The sequence below is a fragment of the Gorilla gorilla genome, chromosome X (assembly GCF_029281585.2).
Source record: "Gorilla gorilla gorilla isolate KB3781 chromosome X, NHGRI_mGorGor1-v2.1_pri, whole genome shotgun sequence".
In the NCBI taxonomy this organism is placed as follows: Eukaryota; Metazoa; Chordata; class Mammalia; order Primates; family Hominidae; genus Gorilla; species Gorilla gorilla.
The window spans coordinates 112887765-112914899 of record NC_073247.2 but is presented as its reverse complement, the minus strand read 5'-3'; the positions used below and the strand labels follow the sequence as shown (position 1 = coordinate 112914899).

At 40.4% G+C, this 27135-nt stretch overlaps 1 protein-coding gene across 14 annotated transcripts in view; it reads right to left on the bottom strand.

Moving 5' to 3' along the window:
- The window catches only part of CENPI (centromere protein I), a 68592-nt gene that overhangs the window by 26031 nt on the left and 15426 nt on the right, over positions 1-27135 (bottom strand). For all 14 annotated transcript variants that reach the window (XM_055376560.2, XM_055376562.2, XM_055376556.2 and 11 more), the window contains 9 exons: positions 20226-20274; positions 19892-19938; positions 13903-13992; positions 13436-13564; positions 13037-13204; positions 11867-11987; positions 10603-10694; positions 8355-8472; positions 8206-8270 (listed from right to left, as the gene is read on the bottom strand). In XM_055376560.2, coding sequence (XP_055232535.1) covers positions 8206-8270; positions 8355-8472; positions 10603-10694; positions 11867-11987; positions 13037-13204; positions 13436-13564; positions 13903-13992; positions 19892-19938; positions 20226-20274 — 879 coding nt within the window. The remainder of the gene's footprint in view (positions 1-8205; positions 8271-8354; positions 8473-10602; positions 10695-11866; positions 11988-13036; positions 13205-13435; positions 13565-13902; positions 13993-19891; positions 19939-20225; positions 20275-27135) is intronic.

Below are 27135 nucleotides of genomic sequence, written 5' to 3'. Positions count from 1 at the left end.
CGGTGAAACCCCGTCTCTACTAAAAATACAAAAAAAATTAGCCAGGCGTGGTGGCGGGCGCCTGTAGTCCCAGCTACTTGGGAGGCTGAGGCAGGAGAATGACGTGAACCCAGGAGAAGGAGCTTGCAGTGAGCCAAGATCGTGCCACTGCACTCCAGCCTGGGTGACAGAGTGAGACTCTTTCTCAAAAAAAAAAAAAAAAAAATACGATGACATAAATTCGTCCAGGGCATTTATGATGATAAACCGTAATATCTACAAATTTGAAAGCAATCCATACCATCCCAAAACCTAATACAGCAAATCTTTCTTAAAAATTCTTACTACATAATGGTCTACTAATTATTTGAGTGTTTCCAGTAATAGAGTGCTCACTGCTACTTCAGAGAACAGTTCAATTAATATACTTTTTGACAACTCACATTCAGGTTAGAAGTATGTTCTAGTTGAAAGCAACTCTGGAATCATCTAAGATAATAGTCTACTTTGGTGTCAACCAAGGAATTTTATCATTTGAAGATATTCAACATTACAATGTTATATTATCATTTTTTAATATTTTATTTTTAATTTTTGTGGGTACACGGTAGGTATATACAATGTTATATTTAGAAAACAAAAATCTTGGCCAGGCGTGGTGGTTCACGCCTATAATCCCAGCACTTTGGGAGGCCGAGAAGGGCAGATTACCTGAGGTCAGGAGTTCGAGATCAGCCTGGCCAGCATGGTGAAACCCCATCTCTACTAAAAATACAAAAATTAGCCAGGCGTGGTGGCACCTGCCTGTAATCCCAGCTACTCGGGAGGCTGAGAGGCAGGAGAATTGCTTGAGCCTGGGAGGTGGAGTTTGCAGTGAGCCAAGATCATGCCACTGCACTACAGCCTGGCCGACAGAGCGAGACACTGTCTCAAAAAAAAAAAAAAAAAAAAAAAAAAGGTTGGGCACGGTGGCTCACGTCTGTAATCCCAGCACTTTGGGAGGCCGAGGCGGGTGGATCACCTGAGGTCAGGAGTTCGAGACAAGCCTGGCCAACATGGTGAAACCCCGCCTCTACTAAAACTAAAAAAAAAAAAAAAAAAAAAAAAATAGAAAACAAAAATCTTGGCCATGCACAGTGGCTCACACCTGTAATCCTAGCACTTTGGGAGGCTGAGGTGGGCAGATCCCTTGAGTCCAGGAGTTCAAGACCAGCCTGGGCAACATGGCAAAACCCTGCCTCTACTAAAAATATAAAAATTAGCCAAGCATGGTGGCACGTGCCTGTAGTCCCAGCTACTCAGGAGGCTGAGCCGGGAGGATCACTTGAGCTCAGGAAGCAGAGGTTGCAGTGAGCCAAGATCGCACCACTGCACACCAGCCTGAGCAACAGAATGAGATCCCATCTCAGGAAAAAAAAAAATCTTGGCTGGGCGTGGTGGCTCACACCTGTAATCCCAGCACTTTGTGAGGCTGAGGCAGGCGGATCACAAGGTCAGGAGATCAAGACTATCCTGGCCAACATGGAGAAACCCCATCTCTACTAAAAATACAAAAATTAGCTGGGCATGTCTGTAATCCCAGCTACTCAGGAGGCTGAGGCAGGAGAATTGCTTGAACCAGGTAGTCACAGGTTGCAGTGAGCCGAGATCACGCCACTGCACTCCATCCTGGCGACAGAGTGAGACTCCGTATCAAAAAAAAAAAAAATCTTTAATTCCCCACCTACCCTACCCCTGTTACCACATTAAAGAAAGGTATGAGGGGCCAGTTGCAGTGGCCCACACTTGTAATCCCAGAACTTCGGGAGGCCGAGGTGGGCGGATCACTTGAGGCCAGGAGTTCGAGACCAGCCTGGCCAACATGGTGAAACGCCATCTCTACTAAAAATACAAAAAGTAGCCAGGCATGGTGGCGGGCACCTGTAATCTCAGCTACTCGGGAGGCTGAGGCAGGAGAATCACTTGAACCTGGGAGGCAGAGGTTGCAGTGAGCGGAGATCCTGCCATTGCACTCCAGCCTGGGCAACAAGAGCAAAACTCTATCTTTAAAAAAAAAAAAAAAAAAGGTATGAGGTTTTTATGTTCATGACGATAAAGGGACACAGGTTTTGTCTTTTTATTTTTTTGAGACAGGATCTCACTCCATCGCCCAAACTGGAGTTTGGCTCAAGCGATTCTCTGGCTTCATCCTCTTTAGTAGCTGGGATTACAGGTGTGCGCTACTACCACCCGGCTAATTTTTGTATTTTTAGTAGAGACGGGGTTTCACCATGTTGGCCAGGCTGGTCTCGAACTCCTGACCTCAAATGATCCACCCGCCTCGGTCTCCCAAATTACTGGGATTACAGGCATAAGCCACCGCCCTACGGCCGGTTTTCTCTTTTTAAAAACAAAGTTGAGCCGGGCGTGGTGGCTCACGCCTGTAATCCCAGCACTTTGGAAGGCCAAGGCGGTCTGATAATGATGTCAGGAGATTGAGACCATCCTGGCTAACATGGTGAAACCCCGTCTCTACTAAAAATACCAAAAAAATTAGCCAGGCTTGGTGGCACGCGCCTGTACTCCCAGCTACTTGGGAGGCTGAGACAGGAGAATTGCTTCAACCCGGGAGGCGGAGGTTGCAATGAGCCGAGATCGCGCCACTGCACTCCAGCCTGGCAACACAGCAAGACTCCGTCTAAAAAAAAAAAAAAAAAAAAAAAGAAAGAAAAAACACAAACAAACAAGGTTGAGAAACACAGCTCTACGCTACATGTGAACCTTTTCTACATAAATATCCTGAATAGACAGCCATTAAACCTCTGCCTGACCTACTCCACTGTCAAGAAATATATCACCTCTGAAAGTCCTTTATTCCGTCATGAGTCTGCTCTACCTGTTACGAGATACTGCCCTATATCTACCTCTGTTTCTTGAAGCCACACAGAGATCTCCTTTCATGTAACAATCCTTCAAATATTGGAAGGGAACCAGAAAATCTTAGCCTTTTTTCCTCCAGGCAAAATATCCCTAGTTCATTTACTATCTCAAGTTGGAAAGCTTCAAGTCATCTTGCATCCTTTACACTTTATCTTCAGTCACCATATTCTATCAATGTTTTTTCCTTCAAAATGTCTTACTTATTCATTTCCTTCCCAATCCCACTGTAACTGTGAAGACCACGCCTTCATACCTTTGAGGTCATTTTATCCTCCTAGCTAGTCTCCCTTGTTCTAGTATCATCTCCCAAACCCCAATTCTTTTCCCATGGCTGCTAGACTCTTGTTATTTAAGCACTCCATCCACTGCATCCTCGTTCTTTCCAAGAACTTGCAGTGAACATCCCATTAGCTAAGGAACAGCATCTTACTTTTCACCCAGTAATCTCACTCCTATAAATGTATGCCAAGGGAAGAGTTTAAGAAAAAAATCTATATCATGAAGATGCTTGAGATTGTTATCTATTCTGACAAAAGAAACAAATTAGAAATAAATAATAGAGGCCAGGTATAGTGGCTCGCGCCTGTAATCCCAACATTTTGGGAGGCTGAGGTGAAAGGATCATTTGAAGCCAGAAGTTCGAGACCAGCCTGGGCAACATAGCGAGACCTTGTCTCTACAAAAACTTTAAAAATTAGCCAGGTTTGGTGGCACATGCCTGTAGTCTCAGCTACTTGGGAGGCTGAGGTGGGAGAATCCCTTGAGACCAGGAGTTCAAGGTTACAGTGAGCTATGACCATGCCACTGCGCTCCAGCCTGGGCAACAGAACAAGATCCTGTCTCTAAAAAAAGAGAGAGAAATAATAATAAATTATTAAATAAATTATGGTACTAAGGACTACAGTGCCACTATTAACAACATTATGTCGACTATGTGGAAACATGAAAATTATTATGCAATGTTAATTACGTATTCTGATTTTTTATGTCCACTATGTTTGCAACTCTATGGAAAATGATAAATTAATAAGGACAGATATTGAAAAATTAACACTCTAAAACAAATATAACAACATTAGTGTGGATTTGTGGGGCCTTTCCCATGCAAAATTCTTTGGTGAAAATAAGTTGTTTGCTGATAGGCATAACTGACCAGGCCCAAACAAAACGCACTGAAAATGTGAAAATATTTTAATAGACTTTAAAAATACTATTCATTTATTAGACTAAGCTGGGTAATCAAGCTATACAATAACAAGGCAATAACTAGTTACTACAGGCCTCGGAAACTAATGTTTAGCTAATTCTACCATATTTCACATTCCTGTTATCCTTAGTCACCTCCCAATATGTAAGCCCCTTTAGTCACTTATTCTTCCTTGTCTCTATGCTTCTTGTCCTCTTTCATTGATCCTATCCTTTCCAAATCTCTCAACTGCAGTATCCAGAACCTCTGTTCTGTGGTAACCTAAACATACACCTTCATATTCTACAAAGTATGCTTTCTCTGTCTTCTTACCTTAATCATATCCTAAGCTCTCCTTCACCACCAAACCAGGACACTGTTTCCTCTGAATACATTTCCATGTCTATCCCACCTTAACAACTAGAAGTAAGCAGTGCCCTATACTAAGCTTCCCACTGCTAATGTGGAACAGAATATAAGCCCCTTCTTTGAGAAGGCAAATATAAAATCAGAAATAAATCCTACTTTAAGAAGGAAATCAGATTTAATTTAAAAGATAATATACAGGCTGGGCACAGTGGCTCATGCCTATAATCCCAGCATACTGGTAGGCCAAGGCATGTGGATCACCTGAGGTCAGGAGTTCGTGACCAGCCTGGCCAACATGGTGAAACCCCGTCTCTACTAAAAAATACAAAACATTAGCCGAGTGTGGTGGTGGGCGCCTGTAATCCCAGCTACTGGGGAGGCTGAGGCAAGAGAATCACTTGAACCCGCTAGGCGGAGGTTGCAGTAAGCCAAGATCACGCCACTGCACTCCAGCCTGGGCGACAGAGCGAGACTCCATCTAAGAAAAAAAAAACCATAATATACAAAAATCAAATGGATCTTCTATTTAATCAAGTGCCATGGAAAAAAATTGCCTTAAGATTGTTTACAAATAATTTGTGAGCTACAGAAAGAACCTCATTAGTCAAACTACTGCTAAAAGCTGAATTTGTTAGGCTAAATATTTGACTGCATTTTGCTACAGTCAGTTTTTCTCATGAGTCTGACTATCCCTTGCTTTTCTGAACACAACACAAAAGGTATCTTCAACCCTATTTCCAAACCATTATTCCTCCTTCCTTGTGTAAAAAACCCTTTCTCCTTTGTTCATACTATCCAGCTACACTACCCTCTATTTTTTTATCTTCTCATATCTCTGCTATCACTTGGAATCTTATCCAGATTCATTGAGGACCTTAGAACTCTGCATCATGTCCTGCCATCAATACCTCAGTTACACCAGTGTCCATGCAAATTATCCCAACATTTCAGCTTCACAGTTCCTTGACTTTGAATCAAATAACCTTCACCTTCACTCCACCTTAGTTACCCACTCCCACAGCCACACACTAGATTCTGTCATAACCTGAACTGAACCACACCAAAATCTATTATTTTTTTCTTTGTTATAACTTCCTATTCCAGCTTTCTCACAGACTCAACTCCAACTATGGCTACTCGTTTTTCAACATCAGAGATATTCAATCCCTTAATTCCTTTTTTAAATTAAAAAAAAATTTTTTTTGGATGGAATCTTGTTCTGTTGCCCAGACTGGAGTGCAGTGGTGCAACCTCAGCTCACTGCAACCTCCACTTCCCGGGTTCAAGCGATTCTCCTGCCTCAGCCTCCTGAGTAGTTGGGATTATGGGCACGCCCGGCTAATTTTTGTATTTTTAGTAGAGATGGGGTTTCACCACGTTGCCCAGGCTGGTCTCAAACTCCTGACCTCAAGTGATCCGCCCACCTCAGCCTCCCAAAGTGCTGGGATTACAGGCATGAGCCACTGCACCCAGCCAATTCCTTAATTTTTAACCTCCTTTTTCAGGTTTATCAGCCTTCTCCTGGTTTTATTTTCCTATCTAGACTAGACCACACAGCTGATCACAACTCTCTTGTACTCCATTCAACCAGCAAAACCCAAACTGATTCAATCTCATAATTTGCTTTCTCTTCTCCAACATCTAAGTGGAAGAAAACACAACTGCAAAGATTGGCGTCATTCCAAATTGATGATCGCCAACTTCTGCTGGGCCCTTAATGACGCTCAATAATCCTTTTACTTGTCTTTAACCAGCTCTTTTTTTCTCCCTGGCTGTCCTAAGCAGCTAACACCCTCCTGGAGTGTCCTACTTAATTCTATTCTCTAAATCATGCTTCTTATTTTGAGAAATTTAACATTCTTAGGCACAAAGTACTTTAATGTCTTGCCCTTTCTTCTAACTTTACAAATATATCTATATATCCACCTATCCATGCATCCTCTCCCCAGTCTTAGAGGATAAATGGTGCCTCCCAATTCCTAACCACCCATTCAAGTAAATCTCACTACCTAGTTTTAACCCAATACCTTCATATTTCTTCTGGAACCTTGTACCATCAATTATTCCCAATCTTTTCTCCATTTTCAACTTCTCCCTCTTCTCCACTGGCTCCTTCGACTCCATCTATAAACACACTCACGTTTCTCTCATTTTAGAGGCAAAACAAACAAACAACTTCCCCTGGTTGCCAGTCCCCCTACAGCTCTCTCTACAACTTTTTATTGGTCAAACATTTTGAAACATATTCTATACTCATTGTCTTGACTTGACTTTTCACTCACTCCTCAACCCACACAATCTGACTTCTACCTCCCCTGAATATATTTCCATATTCCACCTTAACAACTAGAAGTTGTTCCACTGGAACTACTCACAAAGGAAGCCAAAACCTCTGTATTGTCAATTCTAAAAGAAACGTTTCTTGTCCGTATCCTTCTGAACCTTCCTGGGATACTTGGCAACATCATTCCTTCATTCTTTATTGATATCCTATATTCCCTTTGTTTCCTTGGAACTATTATTCTCCTGGTTATTTTTATACTTCTGGCAATTTCTTAAGATTCCTTCAGACTGTCCTCCTTCTTGGCCTGAGAATTAAATACTGTGCATTCCCCTGAGTTCTCTTTTTAGCTTGCTGTCTGTTCCCTTCCTTCCTTCCTTCCTCTCCCCACCCCTCTCATTCTCAGATATACGTGTCTGAATGTGTATATGCATATTAGGTTGAACCACAGCAAACTGCCAATCATTAACCATCTCTGACGTACAAAAAATAGCAATTTCCTATGGTCCAGCCTAATGTTTAAACAGCTCTTTAGCGTGGAAGAGTAAGAGAAGAAACAAAGAATAACCCAATTAGAAGACTGAGACAGAATTGCAAAAAAAAAAAAAAATTCAAACTGAAGTCTCTGAAAATTTATTAGCTGGGAGAATTGGTGTGGATGTCATGTGAATGATGATATTGGTCAGGATGTAAAAGTTACAATTAGCATAAATAGACCTCAAATCCAAGTTAATATGATAGGTAATTAATCAAGTGCCATTCAATTACGACAAACGCTAACCAGGACAACATGTTTCCTGTCAATGTGGCCAATAGTAAGTGATTTAAGGTTAAAAAAAAAAGTTATAAAAGAAACATTACTTAATTGCCCCTCTTTTAGAATAGGAATAACCATTCTATAAGAAAGTGGCTCTCAAACTCATTCAGGTAGAACATCTGGAAGCCATATTGGTCTTCTTGGAGACCACCCCAAAATAGTAACACATTATATATAAGGTTGGAACAATTTTACTAGCAGAAAACGACTATTACTATAAATATAAAATATGAATGTCACAGGGAGTTTTGTTTGCTTTGGTCACTACTATATTCCCAGTGTCAAGAAGGGTATATAGTAGGTGCTCAAAAAATATTTGTGAAATGAATAAATGTATCTACAAAAATAGAAACCACAACAATCAAACTAAGTATTTCTCAGTTTGTTTGTTTTTATTAATATGCATCTGCCACTTGTTCGTTCACTATGTCATTTGCTACAAGTGGAAACAGGTCAGGAAAACTGTATGCAACACAGCCTTAAAAAAGGAACATTCTATGCATTAACTTTGAGTTGAGTGATGCAGTACCTCAAAGCCCAGGTCCAAGAAAATCCTGTTATAAAACCATTGCTGTAATATCAGTTTGGAATTGTGTACCACTAGCAATAGAATAATACATCCTATTGAATCTAAGCAAGACAAGTTTTTGTTACCTTGAAATAAATGGTTGATGTAAAGAAGAGCTGTGCTAGATGGTCAAAAAGAAGTGGTTTCACCTCTAGGAATCAAAAAAAAGATTATTCAAAATCCTTTCAATCATAGTACATTGAATTAAATGACTCCAAATTTTCATGATACATACCAGAGAAGCTACTAAAAGGAATCCAGCTCACAAGCTGAAGGAACTGTGACCGACAACAAAGGCCATCCCAGAGAGGAAGGCTCTTATACAGGAATGCTTCACAGGAATAAAACCCCTCCTGTAACACAAGTGAATAGTAAATCCTTATATGGAACTCTTCAGTCATAAAATTATGCTCTAAACAACCAGTTTATTTTGTGCTATAGTTGCTTCACTCTTAGACTAATTTTTTGTCATGAATATAATAAAAGCCTTAGGTTAGGTGCCAGACTTCCTCAGAAAAAGGATGAGATGATTAGTATTTGCATACATTACCATCTTTATCAATACAGTTCTCAAATACCATAAAACTTCATCAATTGGAAAGAAAGTTAAAAGTTATAGAATATTTTTTAAAAAATAAGATTTATTATCTTGGGGTACATGCAGTAATTTGAACAGTCAATAAAATGTATACAATATTATGTAATAGGGCTAGAATTTCATTAGAGGCCATCGACCAAATCCCAACTCTGAGCAGCTCCATCTTTAGAGGCTCAAATGTCTAGGTTGCTTATATTTCCACCAGAGTGAGGATCAGGGACTTCCCTTTTTTCTGTTGTCACCTAAGCTTTTCACAGTCACATGCACCAGGACTCTATCCTAAGACCTTCTTTTCATGACATGAATTCTCTGGACAATCTCATCCATATCATAGCTAAAACCACTTTTAACATGAGGGGTCCTAAATCTGTATCTCTAGCTCAAATCTCATTCCTGAGCTCTAGACTCATTATTTTACTGCGTACTGGATATGACCGCTTTGATGTCCCATTAGGCATCTCTTAAATGAAACATCTTTCCTTCCAAGCCTGCTCCTCCTATATTTCTTTTCTCAGTGAATGCCATCCATCTTCCCAAGTAGGAAACATAAACGTCAACCTAAATTGCTATCCTCACTACCACCTCTGCACCCAGCTTCCAATTAAATGCTTTCACACCAAATCCCTAAAACTTGGGCTGGGTATGATGGCTCACACCTATAATCTCAGCACTTTGGGAAGCCAAGGCAGAAGGAATGCTTAAGCCCAGGAGTTTGAGACCAGCCCGGGCAACGTGGTAAATCCCCGTTTTTACAAAAAAATACAAAAAACAAACACACAAACAAAAAATAGCCAGGAGTGGTGGTGCACACCTGTAGTCCTAGCTACTAACTAGACTGAGCAGGGAGGATCAATTGAGCCCCGGAGGTCAAGGCTGCAGTAAGCCATGATTGTGCCAGTACACTCCAGCCTGGGCAACAGAGCAAGACTTTGTCTAAAAAAAAAAACAAAGAATTATTCCACAAACATTTATCAATCAAGCTGAACATCTATACATGAAGAAAAGTTAGACATGGTTTCTGCCTGCTGGGAGCTCATAATGTGTGGAAAAATGGATGCTAAAAATGTCACGATAGAGGTAAGCACAGGGAGCCATGGGAGCACATAGAACAAGGAGCTAACCCACACTGGGCAATAAGTGAAGGCTTCTTGATGGTGCTGATACCCAAGCTGCAGCTTAAAATACAACTCAGGGTTACCCAAACCAAATAGTCCATTGGCTGGAACATATTTGATGCTCAAAAAATGTTTGTTGATTATAAGTATATAAGTAGTGACCCTGTGAAATTTACATTACTGGCTAATTCAATTAACTGAATACATTTAATAACATCTTCAGTTTGTTCTCTTAAATTACAGGCTTTTCCCTTTTATTTGCATAATATAACATATTCTTTCTTCAAATCTAACAGTGCAAAGATAAAAGTCCAACTCAGCTTTATCTATAATGAGCTTCAAACTGAACAAATATTATTTACAAAAGATATCAGGTACTAAAAAAAGGGTTTTTTGTTGTTGTTGTTTTTGAGACAGGATCTCACTCTGTAACCCAGGCTGCAGTGCAGTGGCACAATTACGGCTCACTGCAGCCTTGACCTCCTGAGCTCAAGGGATCCTCCTACCTCATCCTCCTGAGTAGCTGGGACTACAGATGCATGCCACCGTGCCTGGCTAATTTTTGTATTCTTTGTAGAGATGGGGTTTTGCTCTGTTGCCCAAGCTGGTCTTAAACTCCTGGGCTCAAGTGATCCACCCGCCTTGGCCTCCAAAGTGCTGAGATTACAGGTGTGAGCCACCGCAGCCGGGCAAGAAAAGGTTTTCAATGGATATCTAAATAAATTTTAGTAAAGAGTGGTGGAGAGTGGAAGAAGCAAGTGAAATCTTACTTGTAAGAAGCACTCTGCCCTGATGATAGTATCCAGGAAGTTGGTAAATTCTTTTCCATGTTCATAACTATTCACCTTGTACCAAATACATTCTAGAGCAGAAACAGTAAATATAAGCATCTAGTTGTACCACAATAAAAAAGTGCACAAAACATAATTATCACTAAAGTGACAAGTGACAAAGTAAAAAAGCCATAAAGTCTCATACATCCTAGCTAACTCATGATGTAGACTGGAACAGACACATGGAGATGATAGTGAGATATTCCTCAACAACTTGGTAATATAGGGAAAAGCTTATAGTGTAAATATAGGGAAAAGCTTATAGTGTAAATATAGGGAAAAGCTTATAGAAATGGAGAGAATTCACATATAATGAATATGATAAGCTTTATATCATATAGCAATCCAAGAAAGTATAAACATCTGAATTGAAAGTTTTAGAATACCCTAAACTTCAATTAGAGTATGCTGGGTATAATGTAAGAGTGATACAAATTTAGTACGTGGAAATCTAATAAACTATATCATATTCTGTTTAAAAGATTCAGAGAAGAAGAAGATGAATTGGCCTGGAACCAACTAAAAGCAACTTTAACCACCAGAAGAATCAGGAGTTGCTTATCCAGTATCCAGTAAAGAAACACTCAAATTTGGTCAAAAGAAATATTATCTCTAGAGAAATATACCCGCCCCTCCCCACCGCCCCCCCACCATTGGAGGAATGAAATGCTCAGGCTTTACTATGGCTTGGATGAAAGACTTCTCACTGCCCTTTCCTTTAATTCTATAATTAAGAAATCTTCTAATGACAAATTTGGCTCCCATATATGCTGATAGCAGAGGGGATAATCTAGTTGGCAGATATGAGCATTTTGCTTACCAGAAATAATTAATTTTATAATAAGCTGACATTCTGGCTTGTACATTTGTCTCTTCTGAGTTTCGTTACCATTAACAGGATGATTCTGGGGCCCTAACAGCAAGTTTCTGAACATACAAAGATGAAGAATCCTTGGATTGTGATAGTCATCAAAGTGGAGCCACCCAGTGAGTTCTGGTGGCCATCCAGCAGTGTTTCCTTAACAAAATCCCTCTACCTTCTTACTGCCTTAAAATTACAACAGAAACATTCATGCTCTAAATATAAGATTACCACAGACATAATTACAGCATATGAAGGCTCCTGCTGTCTAGAATTTGGCACCCTTATAAAAGAAACCCATTTGTTAACTATCTTGGTCCATCCTCACTCAATTCTTACCTTCTTGTAATGTTTGACTCAACCAGTAATAAAACCTCAGCAAGACTGGCTCATCTCTGACACAGTTAATATAGTGAAGCAGCAGAGAGTTGTTTAGCACTGAGCCCATCTGAGAAGGCAGCTGCAATGACAGAACAACCGATCAACAGTTAAGTATCTGAAAAGTGGATAAGGGAATCGTCATATAGAAAATATATAACAAAAATAGGCTGGGCATGGTGGCTCATGCCTATAATCCCAACACTTTGGGAGGCTGAGGCAGGAGGATCACTTGAGCCTAGGAGTTTGAGGCCAGACTGAGCCTCATTATATTTTTAAAATAATTTTTTTTTGTTTTGTTTTGAGATGGAGTCTCGCTCTGTCACCCAGGCTGGAGAGCAGTTGCTCCATCTCAGCTCACTGCAACCTCTGCCTCCCACGTTCAAGCGATTCTCGTGCCTCAGCCTCCTGAGTAGCTGGAACCACAGGTATGCACCACCAAGCCCAGTTAATTTTTTTTTTTTTTTTTGAGATGGAGTTTTGCTCTTGTTGCCCAGGCTGGAGTGCAATGGCACGATCTCGGCTCACCGCAACCTCCGCCTCCCGGGTTCAAGCGATTCTCCTGCTCAGCCTCCCAAATGGCTGGGATTACAGGCATGCGCCACCATGCCCAGCTAAATTTAGATTTTTAGTAGAGGTGGGGTTTCTCCATGTTGGTCAGGCTGGTCCCGAACTCCCAACCTCAGGTGATCTGCCCGCCTCAGCATCCCAAAGTGCTGGGATTACAGGTGTGAGCCACCGCGCCCAGCCCAATTTTTGTATTTTTTAATAGAGATGGGGTTTCACCATTTTGGCCAGGCTGGTCTTGAACTCCTGACCTCAAGTGATCCGCCCACCTCGGCCTCCCAAAGTGCTGGGATTACCGGCATGAGCCACCGTGCCCAGCCTGATATAAATTGTTTTAAAAATTAGCCAGGCGTGGTGATGCACATCTATAGTCCCAGCTACTTAGAAGGTTGAGGCGGGAGGATCACATAAGCCCAGGAGTTCAAGGCAGCAGTGAGCCATGATCACACCACTGCCTGGGTGACAGGTAAGACCCTATCTCAAAAAAACAAAACAAACAAAAAAAAACAAAGGCCATGAAATTCAAATAGAAAATGCAAAGAAGCACATGGTCCAGTCACATACCTCTAAGCAATGGATGTTCTGTAAAAGTTGGGAGAAGCTTTGAAGTTGTTCTAGTGGAAATGATCCACTTCTATTCAGACAATCAGAAAGACTCATCTCTTTTTTTCCACATTCTTTAGTGTAGCTACTGGAATTGAGCACTGGTATAACTGAGAGAGAATTCCACTTCTGAAGAAAGATAATAAAACAATCTATCAATGGACTAAACAGACTACAAACCATAAATATAAAAGCAACTGTTAAGGTGTTTCAATTAAAGGAATCTGAATATGGCTTACACAGAATCCTGGGTAACTGACATATACTTAAATATCTATAATCTCCTCTAAGATCTGAATGGTTATTATTTGGATTTAATAAAAGAAAGCCATGCAAGTTGTTTGAGCTTTAGATACTTACTCTTTTTAGAGGACGAACATTAGCTGGACCTAACATCAACTTCAGAGGTTCTGGAGAAGGTCCCCGGTTTCTTTGCTTCACGGCAAGCAGAGCCGTCTTCCATAGATTCTCTGAATTCTTAAAATATATCTATAAATTTGGATATAAAGTACAAGAGAGTAGGTACCCATAAACTGAAGCAACATAAAGTCTAAAATGCCTCATTAATTGAAAATATATTATGAAATCCTTTACACCCATACAAATGCACTTAAAGTATTTTTTTTCTGATTAGTAATCTATTAAATATACCAAATGGGATCAACACGAAGTACCAATTCCTAAAAAAAAACTTTCCCAAAACAGTACCACAATACTAGACAGTAAAACAGTAGGCTGTAAACATTTTAGTTGAAATCTGTAAGTTAACTTTACCAAAAATAACATATTTCAATCTTAATATGATTTCTCTCTCCTTAATCCCTTACCTTCTTCCTTACAGGCAAAGATACTGAAATCAGAGCAGGAGCAAAGAACTTATACAGTGACAACAAAGCCTGGAGATGAGGCTGCATTCCCTGAAATAAAATAAGTTTTCCATTTTCAATTCTGTGGCTATTAAGAAACTAAGGAAACAAATACCAATAAGAAGGAAAAAAGTATATTCAGACCATAATTTCGCTTAGATATAGCTATAGGAAGATGCTATCAAAAATCAAGGAATGAGTAACCAGACATTTAAGTCAACCACCATAAAACAACCCTCTCCAAACTGTGATCTTCTCTCTTACGACCTTTTCCAACTTTACTTCTTCCTTGTATTTTTCTCTTCTCTTCCTATACCTTAGGCTGGCCACTCATACTAGCATAGCATAGCTTATTCTCACTGGTAGCATACTCAGGACTCGAAGTTTACTCATCCTTGATTTAGACCTCAAGGAGACAGGACCAAAAGAGAAGCTAATACCTGATTATTATAATTCTTGGAAAATTATCTAGGAAATTACAATTGGTATGCCATAATCAAGCAGCTTTGATATAACTGAAACAAGTCTTAACAAAAGCACTAATTTCACAACGAAAGATGTGATTACTGCTAGATACCTGTTTTATACATCTGGCTATCCAGAGAAAACACACCACTAAAATGAATTCTAAGGAAGTAACCAAATTGTTTTATTATACTAAAATTTTATTGAATCGAATACTGCACAAAGTAAGGCAGCAAATGAGGCTTAGAAATACAATATTTCCATTTTATAACAGCTTCTTGAAATTAAATTTATTAAAACAAAACCAAAATGACCCAGTTTATCTATGTTGAAAATATCTCCTAACCTCTGTACACCCATTATTAATGAGTATCAGAGTGTTTGTTTTGAGCTAGAATGCTTTTTAGAGAATACTTAGTTGTGCTGAGGCCTTTAGAACTTATAGTCTAGTTAATTAAAACTATCTTTTTTGTTAAAAAGTTAATACTAAAAAAGGGAAGGGGGAGATTTCCAGTTAAAAATGGCATATCGAACATATGATTAATTCTGGATTCTCCCAAAGCCCCATTTAAAAGACAGTAAAAGAATGAAAAAGGTGGCTGGGCATGGTAGCTCATGCCTGTAATCCCAGCACTTTGGAAGGCCGAAGTGGGTGTATCACTTGAGGTCAGAAGTTTGAGACCAGCCTGGCCAATATGGTGAAACCCCATCTCTACTAAAAATACAAAAATTAGGCCGGCTGTGATGGTGCACACCTGTAGTCCCAGCTACTCGGGAAGCTGAGGCAGGAGAATGGCTTGAACCTGGGAGGCAGAGGTAGCAGTGAGCTGAGATCGCATCACTGCACTCCAGCCTAGGTGACGGAGTGAGACTCCATCTCCAATAAATAAATAAAAGAAGAATGAAAAAGGATAAAGCAAAGCACAAGTTCAAAGAGAACAAGAGAGGAGATAACAGCATATGAGAAATCTAAATAAGATTTTGGAACCTAGAATGAAGATGGTCAAATAGTAACCAAGTTAGCAGAATAGATAAAATGAAATCTAAGGTATCAACAGAAAAAGCCTCAAAAAAATCAGATTCATACTTGACAACTCCCAGAAAGGATCAAGAGTTGAGGGACCAGATATCTCTAAAAAGTGGGGATGCAAAAGGGACAAGAAAACAGGAGTATTGCATGAAAGGCTACATATGAAGCAGTTAGAACCCCAAATTCCTTCACTATACTGGCAAAACATTAGGGCTTTACTCTGAAAATGAAGCTGGACTCGGATACCAGGCACAGCCAAGGGAAGATACCAAGACTATTTCTCACCCCTTTCTAGTGCTCAGGTCTCAGAGTGCCAGTAGCCAGGTTTACACCCTGTGATGATGTATTAGCCCACTCTAACACTGCTATAAAGACCTGCCCAAGACTGGGTCATTTATAAAGGAAAGAGGTTTAACTGACTCACAGTTCCACGTGGCTAGGGTGGCCTCAGGAAACTTACAAACATGGCGGAAGGGGAAGCAAACACATCCTTCTTCACACGATGGCAGGAAGGAAAAGAATTAGAGCCGGGCGAAGGGGAAGCCCCTTATAAAACCATCAGATCTCATGAGAACTCACTCACTATCACAAGAATAGCATGGGGGAAACCACCCCCATGATTCAACTACCTCCCATTGGGTCCCTCCCACGACATGTGGGGATTATGGGAATTATAATTCAAGATGAGATTTGGGTGGAGACACAGCCAAACCATATCAGATGGTTAATTTTAAGTGTTGATTTGGCTGGTCCACAGGCTGCCCAGATATTTGGAGAAACATTATTTTGGGTGTTTCTGTGATGGTTTTTTAGATATGTTTAACATTTAAATCAGTACACTTTGAATAAAGCAAATTGACTGCCCTCCGCAATGTGGATAGGTCTCATCCAATCAGTTGACAGCCTGAATAGAAGAGGTCCCAGAAGAAGAAGAAAATGTCCAACAGACTGCCTTCAGACTTTATTTGCAACAGCAGTTCTTCCTGGTTCTATAGTAGACTGCCACTTAACTCAAACTGGAACATTGTCTCTCCTGGGTCTCCAGCCTGCTGGCCCATCCTGTAGATTTTGGACTTACCAGCCACCATAATCAAATGAGCCAATTCCCTATAATATTATAAATACACACACACACACACACACACACACACACACACGATTCTCTATGTACAACCGTGCAACCCCATAAGACAGGAAACAGGAGAATTCTGTTTTGAGAATATTAACATAGTCATCTGGGAGGATCCTCAACAAAACATCAAGATCCTACAATGAACAAGTCCTGCTCATACACACAAGTTTCCAATCATCATGTTAGTGTTTTACTTTTAAATATGAACAAATAAGCTTTACCAAGCATTGGTGAGCAGTGGCTCACACCTGTAATCCCAGCACTTTGGGAGGCCAAGGCGGGAGGATTGCTTGAGCCCAAGAGTTTGAGACCAGCATGGGTGACATAGAGAGACCCTGTCTCTACAAAAAATTTAAAAATCAGCCAGGCCTGGTGGTGCATGCTTGTAGTCCCAGCTACTCCAGAGGCTGAGGAGGGAGGATCGCTTGAGCCCAGGAATTCACGGTGGCAGTGAGCCATGATCATGCCACTGCACTCCAGCCTGGGTGACAAAGTGAGACCCCCGTCTCTAAAAAAAATTAAAATAAAATTTAAATTTAAAAAGTACCATGAAAGACCAAACAATCTAAAAACAGAAACTATGAGGAAACAGAGACAAAGCTTGAAACAGAAAAAAATCACAGCCCAAAGTGCATACACACAGGCTCATGCCCGGTAGAGGGAGAACCAACCCTTAGGATGAGACCTAATTCCCCCTTCTTGTTCTAAAGATTGCTCTGGACAGGGCCTAGTGTATGTAGGAAAATGCCCCACTTCCTACTATTCATGTCTGCTACCAGAAATACAATTTTTGTGGTTTTGTTTCCTTCATAGATTGGGAGCTATGGGGCATGGAGGGGGATAGACGGGATATATGCCTTTGCAGGTATCAGAAATTCACACATCCAAGGTATTTCCTCACATATGTTGACTATGCCTGTTACTATCATGCATGTTAGGTTACATATGAACATGGCTATGCCATCTTGGTTTGATATTGTTGGACTTACCCAAATTCATCAAAATTCAGCTAATCAAAACAATGTTATGCATGCATCTTTATAAATGGGTACTTATTGACAATGGAATAATTTAGTGATGTACTGTATAGAGTGGTAGTAATGAAACCAGACATTTAGTGTCTCCATTATAAATTTTTAGACAATCATCTCATAAATCATTTTTAACTTGAACATACACTGTGTTTCAGCTAATACAAAACAAATCAGCAAGATCTTTTGTTTGTTTGTTTGTTTGTTTGTTTTGGAGACGGAGTTTTGCCCTGTCGCCCAGGCTGGCGTGATCTCAGCTCACTGCAACCTCCGCCTCCCGGTTTCAAACAATTCTCCTGCCTCAGCCTCCCAAGTAGCTGGGATTACAGGTGCCCACCATCATGCCCAGCTATTTTTTGTATTTTTAGTAGAGACGGGGTTTCACCATGTTGGCCAAGATGGTCTCGAACTCCTGACCTCGTGATCTGCCCGCCTTGGCCTCCCAAAGTGCTGGGATTACAGGTGTGAGCCACTGCACCTGGGTACTAAGATCTTTTATTATGGTAAAAATTGTCTTATTCCATTGAAATGTTTTGCTGTAACATGGGAAAAGGTACATTTTTTTCATAATTTCTATTAATGTGAAATAAAATTCAAATTGGACAAAAATATTACCATTAATATCTTCAGAGAACTAAGAAAAAATAATCGTACCCATGGAACTAAAACAGAAGGCTACAAAAAAAGAATAATCATTGAACTGCACTAAGAGGAGACCTCACATTGGAGAAGCACAAATGTGTTCTGTGTTTGCGTCTTTCATTCAATAAATGCCTATAGGTAGGCCATGAAAGCTCCAGTTAGACATGACCACTATTACTTCCTATTGTTTCATATCCAAAGCTTCACGGACTTCTGTTACCTGGCAGGTAAAGTGGAAATAACAATGCAGAGAGCTGTAAGGACCAGAGATAACAGTCAGAGAATATACCGAAGTTTAAGCATCCAGAAGATAATGTCTTAAAATGCTTTCCTAGGCCAGACTCAGTGGCTCACACCTGTAATCCCAGCACTTTGGGAGGCCAAGGCAGATGGATAACCTGAGGTCAGGAGTTCGAGACCAGCCTGGCCAACATGATGAGACCACCATCTCTACTAAAAGTATAAAAAATTAGCCTGGCGTGGTGGTGTGCGCCTGTAGTCCCAGCTACTTGGGAGGCTGAGGCAGGAGAATCGCTTGAACCGGGGAGACAGAGGTTGCAGTGAGCTGAGATCGCACCACTGCACTCCAGCCTAGGCAAGAGAGCTAAACTCCATCTCAAAAAAAAAAAAAAAGCTTTCCTAGATCACAACCATACAAAATATAAATTCATTTATGACCACTCCCTAACACTTACTGTTCCAGCCATACCAACCCAGCTCCCTAAACAATGTTTGCTGTTTGACATCTCCATGTCTTTGCTCATGCTGTTCCCTCTGGGAGGAATGCCCTTCTCTCCCTTCTTTGCCTACTTAAATCCTATTCATCCCTTAAAAATTCTCTCAAGCAGGCCGGGTGCAGTGGTTCATGCCTGTAATCCCTGCACTTTGGGAGGCCGAGGCAGGCAGATCACCTGAGGTCAAGAGTTCAAGACCAGCCTGGCCAACATGAAACCCCGTCTCTACTAAAAATACAAAAAATTAGCCGGGCATGGTGGTGGGCGCCTGTAATCCCAGTTACTCAGGAGGCTTAGGCAGGAGAATTGCTTGAACCCAGGAGGCGGAGGTTGCAGTGAGCTGAGATTACACCCCACTGCACTCCAGCCTGGGCGAAAAGAGTGAAACTCCATCTATAAAATAAAAATAAAATAAAATAATTCTCTCAAGCATCACCACTTCTCCTTGACCCCAAGTCTGATTCTGATTTTTCATTTTGTTCACTGAGCTCCCCAGAAAATAAGGTCCTTAAAGATAATGAGTGACAGGCCAGGCGCGGTGGCTTACGCCTGTAATCCCAGAACCTTGGGAGGCCGAGGCAGGTGGATCACCGAGGCCAGGAGTTCCAGACCAGCCTGGCCAACATGCTGAAACCCTGTCTCTACCAAAAAACACAAAAGTTAGCCGGGTGTGGTGACGCGTGCCTATAATCCCAGCTACTCGGGAGGGTAAGGCAGGAGAATCGCTTGAACCTGGGAGGCGGAGGTTGCAGTGAGCCAAGATCGTGCCACTGCACTCCAGTCTGGGCAACAGAGTGAGACCCTGTCTCAAAAAAAAAAAAAAAGATCAAGAGTTATTTGATTTTGTATTCCCAATGCCTGGCTCAGTACCTGGCACATAGTACACTGGCAGGTCTTAGGTCTTTTCGGTACTCACCATTTTGGCCTGAAGATCAAGCAGTTTTCTCACACGAAATGGTTTGACTAGACAACATAAAGGAAAGAGGTACTATGCATTTGGATTCAGAATAAAAAGAAATTGGTTATATTTAACCACCATGCAATTCATACAGTTTCTTCTTGTAACATATCAAGAAAATAAATACCTGTTCAGTTAAGCCATTAAGCAGATGCTCTTAAAGTACTAAAAAGCAATTTCCACAAAATGACTTCTGTCATATAACTAATGCTAATAGTTATTTTAACTTTATAAAGGCAAATACAAATGCTAATTCTACAAAGTATAATACAACTGTAATGAAAATACTCACCATTCTCTTTTTTGGTAAGTAAATATAACAAATGGCAAACATAAGGGCACTGTTAAAACATAAAAAAATATTAAGAGAAATGATAATATGTCTTGAACAGAGGGGCAACACATTTTCCTCAAATGTCAATCTTACGCTGATTAAGTAAAAAACCTTCAGGACTTCACTGAACAATAGTTTTACAAAGAGTCTCTTTTTCCTACTGTATAGTGATAAAAAAACAATAGTTTTAATCAGCATTTCATTAGGTCATTTTTTAGTTATTTTTGGAATGTAAAGATATTGCAGACAATTTGAAAAACAGAATTACCTATCATCCTCCTACCTAACAAAAATTCATGTATTCCTTTCAATATTTGCATGTATGTATTTAGTTACTAAATTCATACAAATATTGAAAGGAATGCATGAATTTTTGTTATTCCTTTAAATATTTTTATGTATGTGTATTGTTAGTTGGTGGAGACAAGGTCTCACTATGTTGCCCAGGCTGGTCTCTAACTCCTGGCCTCAAGTGATCCTCCTGACTCAGCCTCCTAAAGTACTAGGATTACAGGCATGAGCCACTGCACCTGGCCCATACTTATTAAGACATAAACTTGAAACTTTTATCCTGATTTCCTATTTAAAACCATTTTCCCATGTTGTTTAGTCTTCAAAATTATCATTTTCAATGATGCTTCATATTCCAGTCAGTATATATACAAGAATTTAGTTAACAGCTTAGTCTTCAGTTTGGCAAATAGTATGCACTCAATTTGCTAATTAAATTATTGTATGACTGATTCCCTTCTACCATCTCATTTTCAGTGTCCATCTGTTGAGGTCTTACTCTAGATCAGGGGTCAGGAAACTATGGTCTACCTGTTTTTGTAAATAAAGTTTTATTGGGACACAGCCACATCATGCATTTATTTATTGTCTACAGCTGCTTGCACACCACACCAGCAGAGTTGAATAGTTGTGACAGAGACAATATGGCCTTCATGCTCAGAATATTTACTACCTATCCGTTTAAGAAAAAGTTTGCCAACACCTTCTCTAAATAATAGGAAAGTGAAAAAATAAAGTATTTAATAGTACTAGAGAAAGCAACAAGAGCAAAGACTTTCTTTAAACAAATTTGTATTTTTGTAGTCATGACTCTAAACTTTAAAGTCTAAACTACAGCATATTCCATACTGCCTCTTCTGTACTTAGAAATGGTTTGAGAAAGAATCTAAACATACTTTTAAGAAGCATGAATTTAGATACGGAATTTTTATTTTTTTTTTTTGAAACGGAGTTTCACTCTTGTTGCCCAGGCTGGAGCACAATGGCATGATCTCGGCTCACTGCAACCTCCGCCTCCTGGGTTCAAGCGATTCTCCTACCTCAGCCTCCCAAGTAGCTGAGATTACAGGCATGCACCACCACACCCGGCTAATTTTGTATTTTTAGTAGAGACAGGGTTTCTCCATGTTGTTCAGGGTGGTCTCGAACTCCTGACCTCAGGTGATCTGCCCGCCTTGGCCTCCCAAAGTGCTGGGATTACAGGTGTGAGCCACCACACCTGGCCGGAATCTTTTTTTAAAAGAAAGAATACATATTATGACCACATCTGCCATATACTACACAGAGAATAGCAATTTTCAGTATAAAAAATGTGTTACCTCATATGCTTAAGGATATGAACTACTAGCAATACTATCATGTTGAATATGAAATGAGTGTTACACAATCACTTGCCCTAGACTCCAGTATTATAGGAAATCTGACATTCTCTTTTAATCACATCTAGAAAGGAAAAACTCATGTATTTTAATCATTTTACAATTGCCTTTCTGGCAAATATTTAGGTTGGTGCAAAAGTAATTGCAGTTTTTGCCATTTCAATGGCAAGTACTTTAATAAGTACTTGGGCTATAAAAGGCTCAGTCCCTGACTGGAAGAACTCAGTCTATTGAGCTATTAGAAGAAAGGAGAAAGCGTCTCTTCTTATTTCCTATTCTTTACAAAGTATGTTTAAACACAGAATTCATTTGTATTGCAATTTGGTCAGTTTATGAACAGAAACAATATGAGGTTAAGAGAGATGTCAAAGGTAAGAGAGAGACGATGACATACCACTTGTCATTCAACCACACCTGTGCACCACAGGACATGCAACAGGAATGAGCATCCTACATCCTTACTTTCTATCGACACTTCCAAGGTTACCACTCTTTCACCGTTGTATAGAAAAAGACCTCCTCTGAGACTTAGTTCACCCAACTTTACTACCTCTACCTTACCTATACCCTGTCAGCTCACTACTAACCTAGTACCTTCCCCAAAATTCCATGAGGATTTGGGCATCTCACTCAGTTTTCAGCTCTAACTCTAATCCCAATATCATGCCAGATGACTTTAATGTCCATATCAACAAATCACCATGGTCTTACAGTTTACTGACCTCAATTCCAATGACCTGATAACCATCTATAGAAATATTGTGTATTAGATACTCTGAATGACCCTGACTGCTTTCCTGCCAGCTCAGCAATGTTTTTGACATCATATCCAGCTGTTGAAGCATGTTTCAGAGCTGGCATGAAAGCAAGAATCTGCAGTTCCCAAAAACAAAGTGAAAGTAGAAACACTAAATATTGAACAAGCTTTCTCACCAAGATTTTTTGCCAAACCTTAGAAACTTTGAACTTACGACTTTAATAGCTACAAAGGGAGGCAGGGATAGGTTAGGCAGGGGATAAAGCTTAGGACCCACCCAATGTGTAGATTATGCAGAGGATCTATTATAATAAAAAACTGGAATCCCCAAGAGCTACACACTAAGTGTATGGTTGTGAAATTAAAACTCCACTGTGTTGAACAGGACAGCAAGAAAACTTGCTTGTCCTGACCTTGGAAATGGGTGAAAGGAAAATAAAACCTTTCCCAAGAATTTGTAACCACAAGCCAGCTCAAAAAATGTCTGCAGTTTGGCCAGGCGCGGTGGCTCATGCCTGTAATCCCAACACTTTGGGAGAGCAGGCAGATTACCTGAGGTCAAGAGTTTGAGACCAGCCTGACCAACATGGAGAAACCCCGTCTCTATTAAAAATACAAAATTAGCCAGGCATGGTGGTGCATGCCTGTAATCCCAGCTACTCGGGAGGCTGAGGCAGGAGAATCACTTAAACCCAGGAGGCAGAGGTTGCCGTGAGCCAAGATCACGCCATCGCACTCCAGCCCGGGCAACAAGAGCAAAAAACTCTGTCAAAAAAAAAAAATTATATATATATATGTCTGCAGTTTGAATTTACACTAGTGGGATGGCCTGGAAAACCTAAAGAGAATAACTTAAAGTGGCTCTAACTTAGTTGTAACTCTCAGGTAAATCATATATCTTGTATCTAGGGACTTGTATCTAGAATACAGAAAGAACTCTTACAACCCTATAGGATAATGAACAACCCAATTTAAAAGTGGGCAAAGGATCCTAACAGACATTTCTCCAGGGAGGATATACAAATGGCCAATAAGCACATGAAAAGATGCTCAATATCATTAGTTATCAAGGAAATGCAAATCAAAACCACAATGAAAGACCACTTCACACCTACTAGCATGGCTATAATCAAGTCAGATAAAATAGCCAGTATTGGTGAGGATGTGATGAAATTTGAACCCTGTTATAGATTGCTGGCAGGAATGAAAAATGGTACAGCCACTGTGGAAAAGAGTTTGGCGATTCCTCAAAAAGCTGAACATAGAATTGCCATATGATACAGTAATTTTCCTAGGCATACACTCAAAGGAACTGAAAAAGCAGGAACCTGAACAGATATTTATATACCAATACTCAACACAGCACCATTCACAATAGCCAAAAAGTGAGAACAACTCAAATGTCCAACATTAGATGAATGGATAAACAAAATTAGATACAGTCATCCCTTGTTATCAGCAGGGGATTGGTTCCAGGACTTCCCTTCCCCGCCACCATATCAAACTCTGCGGATTCTCAGGTTCCTTATATAAAATTGTGTAGTACTTGCATATAATCTATGCACATCCTCCTGTATACTTTAATCAGGGGGTGCCCAGTCTTTTGTTATCCGGGCCACATTGGAAGAAGAATTGTCTTGAGCCACACATAAAATACACTAACGATAGCTGATGAGCTTAAAAAAAAAATCCCCCCAAAAATCTCATAATGTTTTAAGAAAGCTTACGAATTTGCGTTGGGCCTCATTCAGAGCAATCCTGGGCTGTGGGTTGGACAAGCTTGCTTTAAATCATCTCCGGATTAGTTATAATACTTAACATAATGTAAATGCTATGTAAATAGTTATTACACTGTATTTTTTATTTGTATTATTTTTTATTGTTATATGTATCTTTTAATATTTTCAATCAATAATTGGATGAATCCATGGATGCAGAACCCTCAGACACAGAGGGCTGACTGCATATATATGAAGTAGAATATTATTCACCCATAAAAAGGAATGAAGTTCCGATACATGGTACAAATGGATGAACCTTGAAGACATTATGTTAAGTGAAAGAAGCCAGACACAAAAGGATAAATACTGTATGAATCCACTTATATGAGGTACCTAGAATAGGCAAATTCATAGAGACAGATAGTAGATTAGAGGCTACCAGGAGCAGGGGAAAGAGGGAATAGGGAGTTACTACGTAATGGTTAGAAAATTTCAGTTTAGGGTAATGAAAAAGTTTTGTAAATAGATAGTGGTGATGCTTGCATGACACTGTGAATGTAAGTCATGTCAATGAATTATACACCAAAAAAAGGTTTAAAATGGTGAGAGTCAGGCACAGTGCCTCACATCTATAATCCCAGCACTTTGGGAGGCCGAGGCAGGAGGATTGCTTAAGGCCAGAAAATCAAGGCCAGCCTGGGCAACATAGTGAGACTCTGCCTCTAGAAAAACTTTAAAAATTAGCCGGGCATGGTAGCACATGCCTGTAGTCCCAGCTACTTTGAAGGATGAAGTGGATGACTCATTGTATGATATGCGAAATAAATCTCAATAAAGCTGTGTTTGTCTTTGTTCTTTTTTTTGAGACAGAGTCTCGCTCGTTACCCAGGCTGATCAATCGAGGCTGCAGTGAGCCATGATAGTGCCACTGCACTCCAGCCTGCACAAGAGTGAGACCCCATCTCAAATTAAAAAAAAAAAAAAAGAAAGAATGAAAAAAATAAATGGCCGGGCTCGGTGGCTCAAGCCTGTAATACTAACACTTCCGGAGGCCAAGGAGGGCGGATTACCTGAGGTCAGGGATTTGAGACCAGCCTGGCCAACATGGCGAAACCCCATCTCTACTGAAAATACAAAAATTAGCCAGGCGTGGTGGTGCAGGCCTGTAATCACAGCTACTCGGGAGGCTGAGGCAGGAGAATCACTTGAACCCAGGAGGCAGACGTTGCAGTGAGCTGAGATCGCGTCACTGCACTCCAGCCTGGGCGACAAGAGTGAAACTCTGTCTCAAAAAATAAATTAAAAAAAAATGTTTTATGTACTAATACACCAGGCACAGTGGCTCATGCCTGTAACCCCAGCACTTTGGGAGGCCGAGGCAGGCGAATCACCTGAGGTCAGGAGTTCAAGACCAGCCTGACCAACATGGAGAAACCCTGTCTCTACTAAAAATACCAAAAATTAGCCGGGCGTGGTGGCACATGACTGTAATCCCAGCTACTCAGGAGGCTGAGGCAGGAGAATCGCTTGGACCTGGGAGGCGGAGGTTGCATTGAGCCGAGATTGCACCACTGCACTCCAGCCTGGGCAACAAGAGTGAAACTCCGTCTCAGGGGAAAAAAAAAAAAGTACTAATACATGCTATAACACAGATGAAACTTGAAAACATTTTGCTAAGAGGCAAGTCATAAAAGACCACATTATTACATGAGTTCATTTATATAAAATGTCCAAAATAGGCAAACCTATAAAGACAGAAAATTAGATTAGGGGTTGCTTAGAGCTAGGGGGGTAATAGAGAGATGGGAGTGATAGTAAAGGGTGTGGGGTTTCTTTTTTTCTTTTTGAGGTGATGAAAATGTTCTAAAATTGACTATGCTGAAATGGTTGTACATATCTGTGACTATACTTAAAATCAGCAAATTGAATACTTTAAATGGGTGAATTGTATGGTATGTGAATTAAATCTCAATAAAGCTGTGTTTGTTTGTTGGTTGGTTGGTTGGTTTTTTGAGACAGAGTCTCGCTCGTCACCCAGGCTGGAAAGTGCAGTGGCGCAATCTTGGCTCACTGCAATCTCCGCCTCCCCAGTTCAAGTGATTCTCCTGCCTCAGCCTCCCAAGTAGCTAGGATTAGAGGTGCCTGTCACCATGCCCAGCTAATTTTTGTATTTTTAGTAGAGACGGGGTTTCGCCATGTTGGCCAGGCTGTTCTCAAACTCCTGACCTCAGGTGATCTGCCCCCCTCGGCCTCCCGAAGTGCTGGGATTACAGAGGTGAGCCACCACACCTGGCCTAAAGCTGTTTTTTAAAAGCAGCCAGAGAGAAAAGAAAAAAAGGATTACAATTAGACTGATTCAATAACATGATGGAAGCAAGGAGCCAGTGGAATAATATTGTCAATATCCCGAAAAAATTTAACTGTCACTCTAGAATTCTACATACACTAATACCAGTTTTCGAGAACAAGGGCAAAGTAGAGACATTTTCAGACAAAGAGTTTGCCATCAAAAGATTTTCAATGAAAGAATAAAAAATACACTTTTAGCCAAAGGAAAATAATCTCATCTTGAAGGTGTGAGATGCAAAAACAAACGATGAGCAAAGATACTGGGAGATATGTGGGAAATCTAAACAATTATCAACTGTAAAAATAGTATTGGCCAGGCATGGTGGCTCATGCCTGTAATCCCAGCACTTTGGGAGGCCAAGGCAGGCGGA